Here is a 15754-nt window from a genome sequence, read left to right on the forward strand (position 1 = left end):
TTTAGACCTCTTCACAGGCTTAATACTTTGGAATAGAGAGAACTTGAATTACTGGGGATAGGGGGAGAAAAAGCAAAATGAGCTCACTTTCAAAAGTCTCTTTTTCTTTATTAAAGATTCATTTTTAAGATTAATTTTGGAGAACAGACTCAAACTGCCCAATTCATCAACAGATATTAAATCTCCTTGAATTGCTGGATTTCTGGTAGTTGATTTTCATAGAATATCATCTGATACAGGCAACACAAAGAAATGCAGACCAACTTCCAAAAGGAACCTAAGTCCTTTCAGAAGCTGGTGACTTACCTTCTTCACCCGCATAGGCCAGAATGGACCGGGCTCGGATCTGTTTCCCTTCTGTGGTCTTCCCTGAGCAGGTGTGTGAGCAGGAGGACCATGTAGACCACATGCTGAGCACACAGTCTTTGGGGCACGGGGCATCACAGGCCACAGGGATGGGGAAGATGGCATCTCTGCACAGCTGTCTGTCAACTTCTTCTCCTGGGAAAGATATGATCACCAACAATCTATCATTGTTAAATCAACGTGAAATGAGCAATTGAGACCAGATGGGCACCCAGATAAATTAGATTATTTTCTTTTTGTTCTTACATAAAAACAAAGCCAAAAGAGGGATTGCCTATTATAGCTGGATATTAAAAGAATGCCAGGAACAAGAATATATACAATGCACACAGATGCACATGTGCATGCACACACACCCCTTTTATTATCAGAAGCACAGGTGTATAGATCAAACATATTGCTGAAAGAGCTTTTATGCTCTAGATACCTGCTCATTAGTGATTTTTATACCTTTACTATCAACTGCAACAAGAATCATCAATGAGATATGTTCCCCTCTTTCTTTCTTTATTGGAGATGAGCCATGATTTGCTCATAAATAATGACTCTGTCTGTTGCATGTATTATATGTCTGCATGAATCAACTCATAGGTATCTCTATTTACAAACTCTGTTGCATCTCCTAGCCAAGTTATTCTTGTACTATAAGCACTTTTTTTTTTTTTCATAAAAAAGTTAGTTGGAAATAGCCAGGAAATGTAAATGATAGGATAGCACTATAAAACCATGCTTAAGGTGGTCACATTGAGAGAGAGAAACAAGGCAAGACAAACAAATGGCAGAAGTAAGACAGTGTCATCCCAGTGCTTAGTACCCTCTACTAATTTTCAATTGCTCTTAAGATAAAGACCAGAATTCTTAAAAGTTTACAAGACCTCAAATGGCCTGGCTCTTGCTTCCCTTCCCAGCCTCATCCCATTCCCCTCCCTCTTTGTCCTTGAAGCTCCTGAGATTGGCAAAAAATTGACACTCACTTAGTATTTGTTGAATGAGTGAAAGAAGATATACAAAAGGCCAATGAGAAAGAAAATATTGTTGCTGTTAATAAATGTCAAAGATAAAGTAAAAGAATTATAAGTAAATGACTGAAACAGAGCATAAGAAAAAAGTCTGAACTCTGTGACTTAGTTGGTTAACATATGTTAAATTAAGTTTGTCCTAAAGCTTTCCTTAGACATAGTGAACTGTAACCTAATGTGATGTACAAACAGACTGTCACCTACTCTTGTAATAGGTAGCCAAGTCTCATCTAATTACAGGCAGCCAAGTGTTCAAACTGTGTTCAAATAAGGCAAAACCCCAGCTGTAACCAACCCAGCTGTTTCTGTACCACATTTTGTTTTCTGTCACTTTCTTTTTTCTGTCTGTAAGGCAGTCCCAGATTTGCTCTGAACCTGTTCTGGTTCTGGAGACTGCCTGACTCAAGAATCATTCTTTGCTCAATTAAATTCTGTTGAATTTAATTTGTCTAAAGTTTTTCTTTATAACACATAGGGCACTAATGAGGCCAATGGAACAGAATGAAATAATATAAAAACAAGTAGAAATTATTTCTATTTTGCCACAGAATATAACCATAATTTTGTAATGAATATACCAAAACTGTGTGCCCTGCATTAGGTGTGCAGGTAAGAAAAGGTGACTAACTGTGCCATTCCTTATGCTGTTGGACAGAGAACTCCAAGCTGTTTCTCACTGCTAAAGGGTTAGGAGCATCATTTTCATGTGCATTCCTTCATTCATATATTTGAAAAACAAGACAGAAAACCAGAAGTCAATTGAAAATGCTGTAACATGTTAATAGCTACTAGTGTGCGGGTCCTTTAATCATTAGAAAAATCAAAAGTCAATTGGGATGCACTTACATGTTAATAGCCACTCTTTCATCAGGACTTAAATCATTAGACTTCCTCACTAGTGAGTAGCGGAGGCTCATTAAAATTACAATTGAATCAACGTTGTATCATTCATTGTTTGCTAGTTACTGTGATCTGTGGGATCACTTTCAAATTCTGCTTTTATTGGCTTTATGGTTTGGCATATAGCCCAATAAAACAATATAATAGACAGATAGTAGATATATAGGTAGGTAGGTAGACCACAAAAATCATCACAGTATAAAGCATTTAATAATTTACAATTTACATAATAATGATGACTTTTTTCTACTATACTTTTTCTTAGTGCAGGGGGGTTTGCATATATCTTATTTCCTTCACTGCAGTCTTTTATTGTACCATCTCCTCACTCTCACTTTTGTTTCCAATATTCTGTGGAAAGCAAGGCAAGTTTGGGCTACAGCCTGTAGTAAACAAGAATTAAAATTTTATGTTTTCTCCAATCTTTCATTCTTCAGCAATTGAGAATTTGCTACAAGTGTGCTGTTAGAATAGCTTGTGTGGCATAAAGTGACATATTTCTGTTTGTTGTAGTGTACACCAAAGGGAGGTATAATTTTCACTTTATAAGTTATTCTTCTTTAAAAGTTGAGTCACATACATTATTTTAGCTCTTTTTCACTCATCTTGTTCTGCTTAGCCAGGTATATTTTCCTGTAGGCACACCCCTTCCACACACACAGCATACCTTAATCCTCTGTGAAGCTGTTAAGACCCACTTCAGATCCAACTTCCAAGACTTCCCTGATGATTTTGGAGTGGTTTCTGCACTTGCACATTTTCCCAAGTGTGATCTTGTCCCTCTCTACCTCTCTGGCCCTTTGCCATCACTGTCTCACATTCACTTTGAAAGCATTAGGTTCTAGCCACAATGGCATTTTCTCCTTTCCTCCTATAAACCAAGCTCCTCGTTGCTCCAGAGGTTTTGCACTTTTTTTCACTTTGAATGAAAATTTCAGGTCTTCATATAGCAGACTGTTTCTCAGCATTCAGGTTTCAGTTCAAATTTCTCCTTCCTAGGGAAGCCCTTATTGACCACGCACATTCTCATGGTAACTTTGGTTTATTTTCGTTATAGTTTTAATCACCACTAGAACCCACTTTATTTTTGTTCCATTTTATTACATTCACTTTTTCTTAATTGACACACACACATAATAATTGTGTATATTTAAGGAGTACATTGTGATATTTGGATATACGTGTTTAAGGTGCAATGATCTTATCAGGGTAATTTGCATATCGATCACCTCAACATTCATTTCTTTGTTTTGGAACATTAAAAATCCTCTCTATTAGCTATTTAAAACTGTATAATAAAGAACCTACTTTAATAAATTGTTTACAAATTTATTTCCTGGCCTTACCACTAGGCTAAATGACGGTTAATGATCCTTACCAGTCTTTTTCTTATCTCTATATATGTACTTAGAACCTTGAACAGTGTCTAACGCATAGTAGGCACTAAATCATTTTTTGTTAAGTGAATCAATGAATAAGTTAATTTTAACCTGGTGTGCTAGGAAATGTTGGTGTAGATAATGTCTAGATACAGTATTTCTTAAATGGGCATGCATCCACGCTCCAGGGCCTTGCTGAAGTGTACTCAATACACAGGCAGCATATGCATCATCACCTGGAGTTTGCTACAAATGCAGCCTCTCCAATCTGACATGGTGAACTGCAACTTGCATTTTAAAAAGATCCTCAGGTGATTTGTAGGCACATAAAATCTAAGAAATATTGCTCAAAGATTTTTTGTGTTTGCTGTCTTCTGGTTTGATTAGAACCAGTCTGCCTCTTGAAAAAAAACCTGTATAAGATGAATTCATCTGGATTTCATACCTAGTATCATTTACTTCTCTGTGGGACTTCCCTTTACATTTCTCTTCATACATAGTATACGTGGCTGAAAACATTCATTCAGTGATGTTACTGAATACCCGTCCTTTGTCAGGCACAGTGCTGTGAATGTTGTACACATCATCTCAGCTAATTCTCACAATCATCTTCTGACATAGGTATTAATATCTATATTTTACTTTAAAGGAAACCGAGACTCAATTTCATTTACCTGTCTCCAAATAGAAGTTTGGCTAAAGAAGCACAGATTTGAATTGAATTCTAACCAATTCCCTAATCTACTTTTTAACTGGTACATAGTAGGGAGAAGTTGAGATGCCAAGGCAGATAATAATGGATAAGCTTTGCCTACCAAGAAGTCAAGAAAGGGCACTCTCATGTTGTTCATCAACACAGCAATGCATGGTGCCAGCCACACGCTGCTGCAAATAGAAAGAGTTACATTGTTGACATGTCCAGGGTTATATATTTTGGCTCACAGCCACTGAAACATCAATGGATCTGTGAGAATATGCCATCACTCAAATTTCTGATTTCACTTTCAATAAACGTTTTAATCAACTCAGCTAATTGAAACTGTTAGGATCTGTGCTCTTTTTAAGCTAAATTTCCAGCATTCCTGGCATAAGTCATCTGGGAAACACCAGGAAATACAAATAAATAAATAAAATGTTGGGTCTGCAGCTATCATAGGTAACTCTATAACTTGTCTACTTCAGCCACTTTCTGAGGCTGTTACTTTTATCTTTTAAGAAATGACCCTGGAAATAAGGTCTTATGAGTAGCAGAAAATAATTTTATCCCTCTTCTTCACATTAAAATGTGTTTCTGATTGATAAACTTTATTGTGATTAGATAAGAATGGTTTTGCGTGACATGACTTCAGAGAATATATAGGAGTAAGTTAAACATGCACATATCCAAATACCATGTCAGGTTAATTGATAGTCTTTCATATAGATAAATGGAAATTTTGCAGCTTAACAATTTGGAATTTCCACTTTTCCATGTCAACTGCCCTAGAGTTAGGACAGACTCAACCACCAGATGTCCCCACTATAGAACCATTTGAGACTGATTATCTGAGTGCATGTCCTGTTAAACCGATGATCACTACTGTGACTGAGGTGGTTCTGAAACTGGTGCAGGCACAGACCAGTGCAACTTGTTTTCCTTCTTTATTCTCTCTGAGGACAATTTCTTAGCTAGATTTTGATCATCATGTCATAAACACTTAGAATCCTTCTCATGCTTGCCTTTCTGTAATAAATACACTATCTTTGGGGGCATACATTTACCAACGAGAATAGTTTTAAATGACTGCTTTGCATTTATATAGCTTGATTTTTGCACTCATGAAGCTCTAAGCATTTTAACCAAATCTGCAAAAAGGTACATTTTACATGAAATATATAACACAGAACTAAATGAATAAACCATTGTCTACATTTACAATTTACTCCTTACTTAAAAGGCTTAACTAAAGTATACCTAGTTTAAACTTGTTTGTGACACTCTATGGAAGAGGTTGAGAAATAAAAATGCTTGGGTTTATTTATTTTTGTGAACTCAAAATGAGTTTTAAATGTTTAAATTGGTGTTCTGCCATTTAACTTCTCTTCCTTCACAAATATAATTTTTAAAGTATGCTTTTATAATTCATCATTTTAATAACTTAAAACACATATATTGATATCTTTAATGTAACCCCCAAATTTCCCCTTGTTTGGTTTATTTTTATGAATACCACCAAATTCTTTCATGAACTCTTCTAAACCATCAATTTTCATTCTACGGTGTCTCCTGTGATCAGGAAGAGATAACTAAACATCTGCTTGAGGTAATTACACTAAAAATTCCTGAATATTTCCATAGAAATAACATAAAATGAGAATTGCAATCAAAAGGTAGACTTTTTTCCTTAGTTAAAGTATATACTAAAAGTTTATTGCATTTTAATGGGCTAGAAGTTAAATAAAATATAAAAGATAAACCATGTTTTTTCAAGCCATTTGTAGTTTAGGAGCTGAGTCAAGAATGCAAAAGTTAATACATTAAACATATAATTAATTGTATTTTAATGCAAAGCTTATACATGTTGTTTAGCACCACTCCCTAAACGCCTCTTGAATTATTCTGATTTTTTTAAATCATAGAAATGTATAGCTTTTATGGTTGATTTTAATAGTCACAGTAGTACTGTGTGCAAGGCATCTCCACTGCAAAATCAAAACTCACTAATATAATGGAGTTGAAATGGGGGTCAGCAGAAATGAGAAATTAAAGCAGAAAGAAACCAAGTACAGAGCCAAAATAAAAAGCACACTATTTAGAGAGTGTTTGGTACTGTAATTTTGGGATTTGTTTCCTCTTGCCAGACCTCTACAAACTCTACAGCAGCTCTGAGAATTATTGAGTTTCTGATGTCTTCTGTGTTCTTCAGAAATTGTCTTAAAAATTCATGTTGACTTTTGATAGTGAGAGTCTTTATTTACATATTTACTTATTTACTGATAATGAATAAAAGCTCAAAAAAGAATTAGTGTGGAAAAGAATGGATTCTCATATTTGCATGGACATTTCTAGAAAACACCTTCATGTCACTGTCTTATCTGAACTCTCTAACAACCGTAAGGTGTGTAGGTCCAGGAGAACTCTCAGTTTACTGAAGTATAAGACCCATGAATTGAACCTGGAAACTCTTCTCCATTCCTCTTCTAGAAAAGAAGCTACACATCTCTTCACCTTAAGTGTGAAGTTTACAAGTCATTTTTAATCCCTACACTCTCTCTGCTATTACCCAGGTACTGAGTCTGCTTTGTTCAATCAAGAACGCATGTTCTCTTGGAGTCCACTGTACAGTTTTTTCTGGGCTGCTGTTGTATCACATTTCTCCTGCAGCCCATCATTGATTCTGACCCCAAGGGTGTGTTTCTAAAATTCGAATCTGAACATTACAGTCTCAATACCTATTAGCCAAATGACCAAATTTTTTTTTACCAGAGCATAAAAAACCCCTGCCTTGTGCAATTTCATGTTTTCCCTATATTCTATCCACAGAAAGCTACCAGCTTTTCTATGATGTGACATGCTACGTTCCCACTCCTCTGCCATCTTGCATAAGTTGCTCTCCATGCCTGGTGGCCCCATTTGCTTGCTAAGTCATTCTTTAGGACTGGGTTTTCTTCCGCTGTGAACCTTTTTTGATGTTCTCAAATTCCCCAGATGAGGTGGTGCTCTATCTTCTGCACTTGCACAGCATTGCAGACACATCACTTTTGAAACTTTTCAAATTGGCTGTTTACTCACCTTTATTCCATTAGCCTATGAGAACCTTCTAGCCAGAGAGTTTGTCTTATTCAATACTTTACATCTGAAGTTCTTGGTTCAGTTACTGTCACTTTAGAGTTTTACACTAAGTGTTTGATGGAAGACCCGAAATCCCAGGATATACGTTGCTTTACTGAAAAACCCACTGGTGTATATATATTTCCAATTATTGGTTTACTAGAATCTGACCAAGATGGCCTTATTCACTTCCCTGTGACTGAACTTCAGAGGGGTTTCCTGCTGACCATAGGCGCCTCACTTCCTTTTTCTTAGAGCATTTATTTTAGAAAACTTGTAATTGTAAATTCTTTCTTTGCCCTTTTGAAATTGATGTTCATCTGCTATCCTTGTGCCAGTTTTACAACCCAGGAACTGTCTCTCTCAAGGAGCTGGGAACCATCTCTTTGAAATGTTAATACAGAAGGAGATAGTGGCCTGATCTCCCAGTCTCTGTAGGAGGGAGGGTGGCTAACTTCCATGGGCACCAATTAGCAAACACAGATGGCTTAATCACAGAGAAAAGCACTTGCAATCTCAGGAATAACTCAATGTGCTTGGCATATACCAGTGATCACCGTCCAGAAAATGTTCTTTAGTACTTTTTCCATTAGCTCACCCCAGCACTTAAAAACGTTTCTGCCTTTTGTTTCCGCTGAGTTGGGTTCAGTCCCTACTGTAATAGTTTCAAATACATTCTTCTTTGCTTGTTTAACTTTGGTGCAATTTTTACTTTGGAAAAACCCTTCATGTTCAAATTTATAATGTGAATATTATCTTTAGCCTCACCTTATATTTCCCTTTTTTCCAATTATGTATTTACTTAATGACTTTTAAATATCTATGAGTAATCTAGAGTCTTCATGTTATGATAGAATTATTTTCAGGTTTTTTTCTTCTTTTTCACCATCTTCTTCAAAACTCTCTTCATACTTAATAAGTTTGTCTTTTATTGTCCTATGTTCCCACTTTGTTCTCTTCTCTGTCACCTCTTTTGTGTTTTGTTATCTTAGGTATGTGTCCAAGTTTTCATTTCTTCATGACCCTAGCAAAATGAGTCAGGTGACCCTGAGGTAAAATGCTGCCTTTGGGTCCCAAAATAGGCCTTCATGTAGTTAATTATAGTCTTTATTTCATTCTTGAGATAGAACCCGTTCTAACAATGTGTAGTGAACAACATGACTTCTTGTAAATCAATGATGGAAATTTAGAGCTAAGTCCAACCCTAACTTTGTATTGTCTTGTTTAACAGAATTTAAGCCACACATGATATAAATTGTCCACTTAGTGAGCAGAGCATTTGGCAAATAATTCTTTATTACAACAACCATGAATTCCCTTCCTGATAACTCTGGTAAAAAATTTTACTTGGGGTTAGGCAGAAAAAAAGGGTGTGTTTATACTCTGTAAGTTTCTTCACGAGACCAATGACTTCTGCTCTTGTTTAACATCAACTATCATGGCATTTTTTAAATGCATGTTTTCTAATTGTGCAATATTTTATGGGTACAACTGCAAGCACATGCATTTTGGAATAAAGTTATGAGAAGTGTTTTCTTAAGTTCATTTAACTAAAAGTACTACTTCATCTTATGCCATTTTCTACTATACTTTTGTTTGTCTGCCTGAAAGTCCCAGACTATCTTTGTTTATTTTCAGTGATTAAAAAGTGAAGTGACTCATATTTATAGAAAGCACCCTAGAAAGTCCAGAAAATACAAATAATAACTTTATCTCTGGCATTATCTGAGATTAAACAAAGTTTTATTCATTTTTCTTTCCTGAGATTTGTTTATTTCATATTTTCATTTCTGAATAGTGCTTTCTTGTGACTCTATTCCTCTTAATTGTTACTGAACTTGAAATTATCTAGAATGTTAATTTTTATATCCTCCAAATTTACTTTTTACTAACTAGAAGTCAAACTGCCCTGGTTCAAATTCTGGCTTTACAATTACCACCTATGTGCTCTTGAGCAGATTATTTAACTGTTTTAAGAGTTAGTTTCCTAGTCTTCAAATGGAAGTCAATAGGATAGTATTTATCATATGGTATTGTGCACAGTAAATGATAAAAATCTAAGGACATGCCTAGCACAGCGTCTGACACACAGTTATGTTGTCCGATATGATAGTACCATGCCTACTTTCATTATCCTCTGCCAGTGGAGGAGTTGGCCATCCCTCCCATACCATTATACAAATGGACCTGCTCCCTTCAGAAAACCACCTTATTCCAATCAACTTGAATTAATGTGCTTAATCATTTTTTCCCTAATTCTGCCTGTAAGTGAACTTGAAGAAAGGTGCTAGTAAATACTATTGCACTAGACTCATAGCACAAGCTTGATCATTCACTAGTTTTCCATTTTTCTTTTTGCTAAAGTACTAAGGTCATGAGAAAAAACAGAAATCCCAGAAAAAGCTAATTTATGTACTTATGATTACTAAATATGATAGTCCATATTTTGAAAATTATTTAGAGTTGTGTTGTAAATATCTTTTGGGCCTCAATCAAAAATTCTGACTGAGACTTTTACCACAGAATATTCAGCTCACAATGATCAGCAGAAGTACCAAAATATGTGTCATCTTATAATGCTCCTTTAATCTCCTTCCTCTCTATGGACTAAACAATTTACATCAGCTTTTAAAAACTGTAAGTTAAACAGCTGCGCACAACTAATTCCAGTCATCGAAGCTTCCCAGGTATATTCTAGATAGGAAAAGAAAAGCTTCTCCTGGAAGTGCTATGATGTGGTTACACCAAACTATATTACAATATCGAATGAGAGAAACTGTGCTAGTAAATGAGAGAAATTATACGTTACAGACATTTTGAAGAGTTAATCAATACAATCACCAAAATGGTCACATTTATTACAATCTATTGGCTTAATTAATTTAACTTTAAATAGATGGTACATCAAGTGCTTCAGTAGGATTCTGTGTACTCTTTGATGAAATACAACCCCTGTGTTGATCTCTCCAGCTCCATCTCCCATCACAGTAAAGGTAACTTTGTAGGTTCTATTTCAGGCAGTCCCTTATGAAACCTTGCAAGGCTCTATGTGGGTGAGGGACTTTGGAGTAGCGTTTTTTTCTTTTTCTTTTTCTTTTTTTAAAGCTCTTGGTTACCTCACATTCTTTCTGTGAGGGATTCTCACACTTCCAATCTGTCCTGCAAATTATCAACCAACCAGTTTGCCAGCCACACTGCTGTGACTACATTACACCTCTAATGATTCCCTGTAGTTCTGCTGATCAAGCATTCATTTGTGTCTGTTGTGTTTTTAAAATTCCACCATCTACCCCCACTTGACATACCTTGTTTAGCAAGTCCATTTTCCATGCTGTTAGTATAGCTGCAACAAGACAAGTCTCAGTGGACCCCATAGCCTAGAAAAGGACGAATGACTCTGTGCTCTTACTAACCTTTTAGGGTTAGGTTAAAAACCAATTTCAATTGGTAATTTTTTTGATTAAAACAATAATTACCACCTCTTTTTCTGCCCTCCTATTTTTGGGGATCTCTTTCATATTCACAAAAATAGAAAGCAAACTTATCCCACTTATTCCACAGACAGTTATTATAAAATCGCAATGTGCAAAGAAGTTTATGGAGTAATGGAAAAATTAGGAAAAAATTTAAATAGACCTGTATTTGACTTTGGAATTTTGCCAAATGACTTGGAACTATTATGTGCATTACTAAAAACCATGCACCAATAAGCAGAGTGTAAAATTTTGGCTTACTGATAGAGATTGTGAACTGATGGAGTGAATGATCAGAGATGGTACAGTTCATAAAGGAAAACATTTTTAAATCAATGAAATTTGAACAGTATTTTGAAGAAAGAGAAGCTAAGTAATTGGAAATCAGGATGAGAGAGCAGTATAAATGTACGAGATGGGTCTATGTGGGAAAGCTTTGAAGCAGAAACTAACCCAAAGAATTAATCATTGCCATTAAACTTTTCCAAGACCTTGCACTCTGTTCCCCAATGACCCCCAGGTAGAAACACTGAAAGATTTGAACCAGAAAGACTAGGCTAAGAGTTACAGCTGAGTATGTCACAGTCTGTCCCTTTAACCTTCCTAGTAAAAGTGGGATGTCTGCTAGGAAATCAGAAGAAAAGAATCCTAGGGAAAATGAAATTTCAGCAATGGGGCAAGTGTTCTCCTGTTAATCAGTCTGGAAGTTGTTCTCTTCTACATTGGAAACCACAGATGTGTTAAAAACTCCAAGCCCATTTCATCAACAGTTATAAAAAGTTGTTCAGGGCCATCTCAGAGTTAATAACAATCATAAGAATTTGTAACAAAAATCTATGTAGCCAACAGAGAAAGAGCAGCATCAGCTCAGCAATTGAGATAGAAAGTGTCTGTTAAAATCAAACAAAACCAAACCATGATTAATGAGTATTTGCAGAAAGCAAGGCTGACAGTTCTATAAAACATTCTTATCTGTACTGATAAAGGAAGAGTTGGTTAGTTTGAAATGGGCCAAAATAGAACTCAGGAACTAGTCAAAATATGTCAAAATTAAAGGACAATGAGAACAAGGTTCCTGCACAAGATAGTAAAATTATTGTAGCTCTCATTTCAAATCTGACAGGATGGGGGTGGGGGTGGGAGTTCTAAATATTCCTGTCTTCAAGACTCATCAGAGCACTATTCAACTGGATAGACAGAACAAGATCTTAGGATTATTCATTTTTAAAAGATCCCTAAGTGATTTCATTACACCAGTATTTGGGAACTATTCTGTCTACTGATTCCAATTAACTAACACGAGGGAAAGGAAGGGTTAATGGTTCAAAACAAATTCTCATAGTCATATTTCTAACTTCAATTTATATACACTAATTTAATTAAAATGAAATAATATGGGCTCATTGTACCATTCTAATTTATCTCAACTCTTTTTTGTTGCTCATTTCAAGCCCTGAGTTAAAGCTATAATGTAGGTATTTTAAAGAGATATAAGTAAAGCAGACTGGACTCTTTTTTTTTTTTTTTTTTCATGGCCATCTATGAACAGACAATGTAATGAAGTTTTGTAGTGGTGTCCTAATAGGAACATTGGAGGGTAAAATCATCCAGTTTATAAGTTTTGGGAGGACTATTTAATCATTAATCAGTAAAATACAATTGCTGATCTGAAGATACACACACAGAGAGAGATTTATGTCAATAAATATTTAATATAATTTGACCTAAAATCTAAAAACAAGTATAGATATACATTAGTGGGAATTTTGATCTTATAGGAGAGAATAAACATTCTCTAAAATTGAAAAGTAGGTGAATTAGGCTTAAGATTTCATACAACTTTATGATGTAAATATGGTGCTGATATATTGTGTGTGCTGGCTTGTATAGATAAAGGCATATTGATTTTTAAAGACAAAATCAATTGGTCAAGGCATCTATTCTCATTGGTCAGTGCTTATGCCTTGATAAGTGAATACTTTGTGTTAAATACTATAAATAAAACCCCTGAGTGTAATCACCATTTCTTTATAAGTTTTGTTATCTTAATACCCATTGTTCTTATGAAAATTTTAAAAGAAAACAAAAAACCTATGCAATTGAACTCGAGAGACTCAAATTTCTGCCCAATCTAAATCTGCCTATGATTGAAATTCCAGGTAAAATAACATAACATATTTCCTTCACCGTGTTGCTTTCTTGTTTAAAAATCTATTAGTTACACACACACACTGATTATTATTATCCAGGGATGAAGGGAAAGGAAATAACACTTTTGAATACCTACTGTGTCCAAGCAGTCAATCATTACAGCAATCCAATACGGAAATTTTTTTCGTTTTAATATTTAATGGAAACATTGATTGCACATATTTATGGAGTGTAAAGTTATATTTCAATACATGTATACAATGTGTGATGATCTAATCACCGTCATTAACATATTCATCATTGCAAAACTTAATTATTTCTCTGTGATGTGAACATTTGCTCTCTTGTCTTCTAGTTGTTTGATAACATGCAGTAAATCATTGTTAATTATGGATTCCTGAGCCGAATGTACAACAATAGAACTGATTTTTCCTATCTAGCTGTAATTTTGTATCTATCAACAAGCCTCTTACTATTCTCCTCTCCCTTCCCTTTTCTGTCTCTAGTAATCACAATTCTACTTTCTTATTTTACCAGTTCAACTTATTATTTTAAATAATTAACTAATAATTAATTTTTAGCTCCCACATGAGTGAGAATATGCGATATTTCTCATTCTGTGCCTGGCTTATTTCATTTAACATAATTTTTTTTTTTAAATCACATTTTACAGCATTTGAAATAGGGGATTCTAAGAGTTGTTTTCCCTTGCCTAATGTCACCATCTATGTAGTGGCAGAGGCAGGATTTCAAGCCCATATTCCTGGACTCCAGAGTTTATGTTCTCTCCATCATAACATGATAATTTCCAGGCACAAGCATCTAGGCAATTTATGAAACCTGATAAAATAAATAAGCTTATATTTTACCTATATCTTTATACTACAGCATTTTCCAAAATACATTTTTCCTGTTCTTTCAGAACATAATCTATTCTTAAAATGTATCAATTCTATGTAGCGTATTACAATTTGGAAATCATCAACAGTATGACTTCGGGAAATGAAATCACAGCACAAAGAAAACTTTTCATAAATGGATATTTAATTTCTTTGGGAGTTTATTCTTCTGTCCAGTATAATTGTTTCTGACATTTCAGAAATGCTTTTATGAGCAACTTGACCTTTGATGTGTTTCTTTTTTCCAACTTGCAGCTTGATAAATTGCCAGAAACATTACATTCATGAGGAAATTTTTTAAAAAACAAAACCAAAAACTCTGATTTACAAGGCATTGTTTATTCAGATGAAATTTTATCTGATTTATAATTTAACCTTTTGCTTTATTTCTAACACCCTGCATGTATGTGCGGTGTTACATCATACTTTTATAATCTGTGGCTCAGAACAAATACAATAATTTGCTAAATAAGCTTCAGAGAAGTCAGTGGCCATATGTGTTTATGAAGATAAATGTTAAAAGTGATAACTCCATAAGCAAATAAAGAAAGAAGAGAAATAAATAGTATTCACACACGAATGCTTTTGCTAAAGATAAGCTGGGATACTAAAAAAGTCATTATAACATTCATTTACAAACTGATAGCACTTTTATTCCCCAGTTCTGTAGAATTTGCTAAATAGTATCAGTGAAGATAACATAAAATCAATGTGAATATTTTCTATTGTAAAACTACATCTTCTAGCATTGTGTGCCAAGATACTGCTCTCTAGAAGCCATTAAAAAAATCGAAACCATTATTGAACTAGAGAAATCTTAAAAAGTCATTTGGATTATGTGCACATGCAAAAGATGGAACAGAGGCTGCCTATGTGATCAAAAAAGGAGAGAAGATGCAGGCAGAATGAGCTCCACAGATAATGTGCTAAGACTTTTTAAGTCTTTACCCTAAGGGTAGGAATAATAAGCTACTCTGCTTGGGTTTGGATGGACTTACAAAGCTGGGGGTGGGGATGGGAAATAGAAGAGATAAAATACACAGAATCAAAATAATAGGGGATTTGGAGAGTTAAGAGTTTTGGACAAGTTAAGTTACTACAAAGTCAATGGAAAGAATAATAATAGAGACCCAAATAGGAGAATCTTGTCAGCTAGCTTTCTAATATCATAAATTTTTAAAGATAGGTTATACAGCCAGAAATATAAAGAAATGCTGTATTCATATGTGAGTAACATGTTCCTGATTTCCAGTCTAAAGGACATAAACATAAAATCATCATATGGAACTAATAATTGCTGACATTTATTGTACATTGCTATGTGCTAGGCACTAAGTATTTTATAGGTTTTAACTGATATAATTCTTCAACAACCCTTTGAGGCAGACATGATTATTATACCCATATTTTAGAGAAGGGAACTGTCGTGAAAGTTGATTAATATGCCTAAATTTACACTGTGCTGGCTTGCTTTGCCTTCTTTTGTGATTCTCCAGTGGAACACTGTTGTGTGCACAGAATCAAAGTGCAGAAAGAAAAGATGTGGGAGATGACCTAATTTAAGGATTAGAAAATGAGGCCCATAGTACAGAAAAGACTTGCCAAGATCATACCACAAGTTAATGATGGAGCTGGGTATTCAGTGACCACATAAAACTGGGTTTTAGGGCAGAAACATTTGTCATTTTCTCATGTCTAAGGCCAAATTATCATTACAGAGATTTCAGATATTCCTCCACAGCACTGCGTTCAATTA

The 15754-nt window shown here is 34.8% G+C and overlaps 1 protein-coding gene across 1 annotated transcript in view; it reads right to left on the minus strand.

Moving 5' to 3' along the window:
- Positions 1-15754, minus strand: part of THSD7A (thrombospondin type 1 domain containing 7A) — a 411752-nt gene that overhangs the window by 100172 nt on the left and 295826 nt on the right. The window contains exon 7 of the mRNA XM_063100778.1: positions 307-501. Coding sequence (XP_062956848.1) covers positions 307-501 — 195 coding nt within the window. The remainder of the gene's footprint in view (positions 1-306; positions 502-15754) is intronic.

The sequence above is a fragment of the Cynocephalus volans genome, chromosome 6 (assembly GCF_027409185.1).
Source record: "Cynocephalus volans isolate mCynVol1 chromosome 6, mCynVol1.pri, whole genome shotgun sequence".
Taxonomy (NCBI): domain Eukaryota; kingdom Metazoa; phylum Chordata; class Mammalia; order Dermoptera; family Cynocephalidae; genus Cynocephalus; species Cynocephalus volans.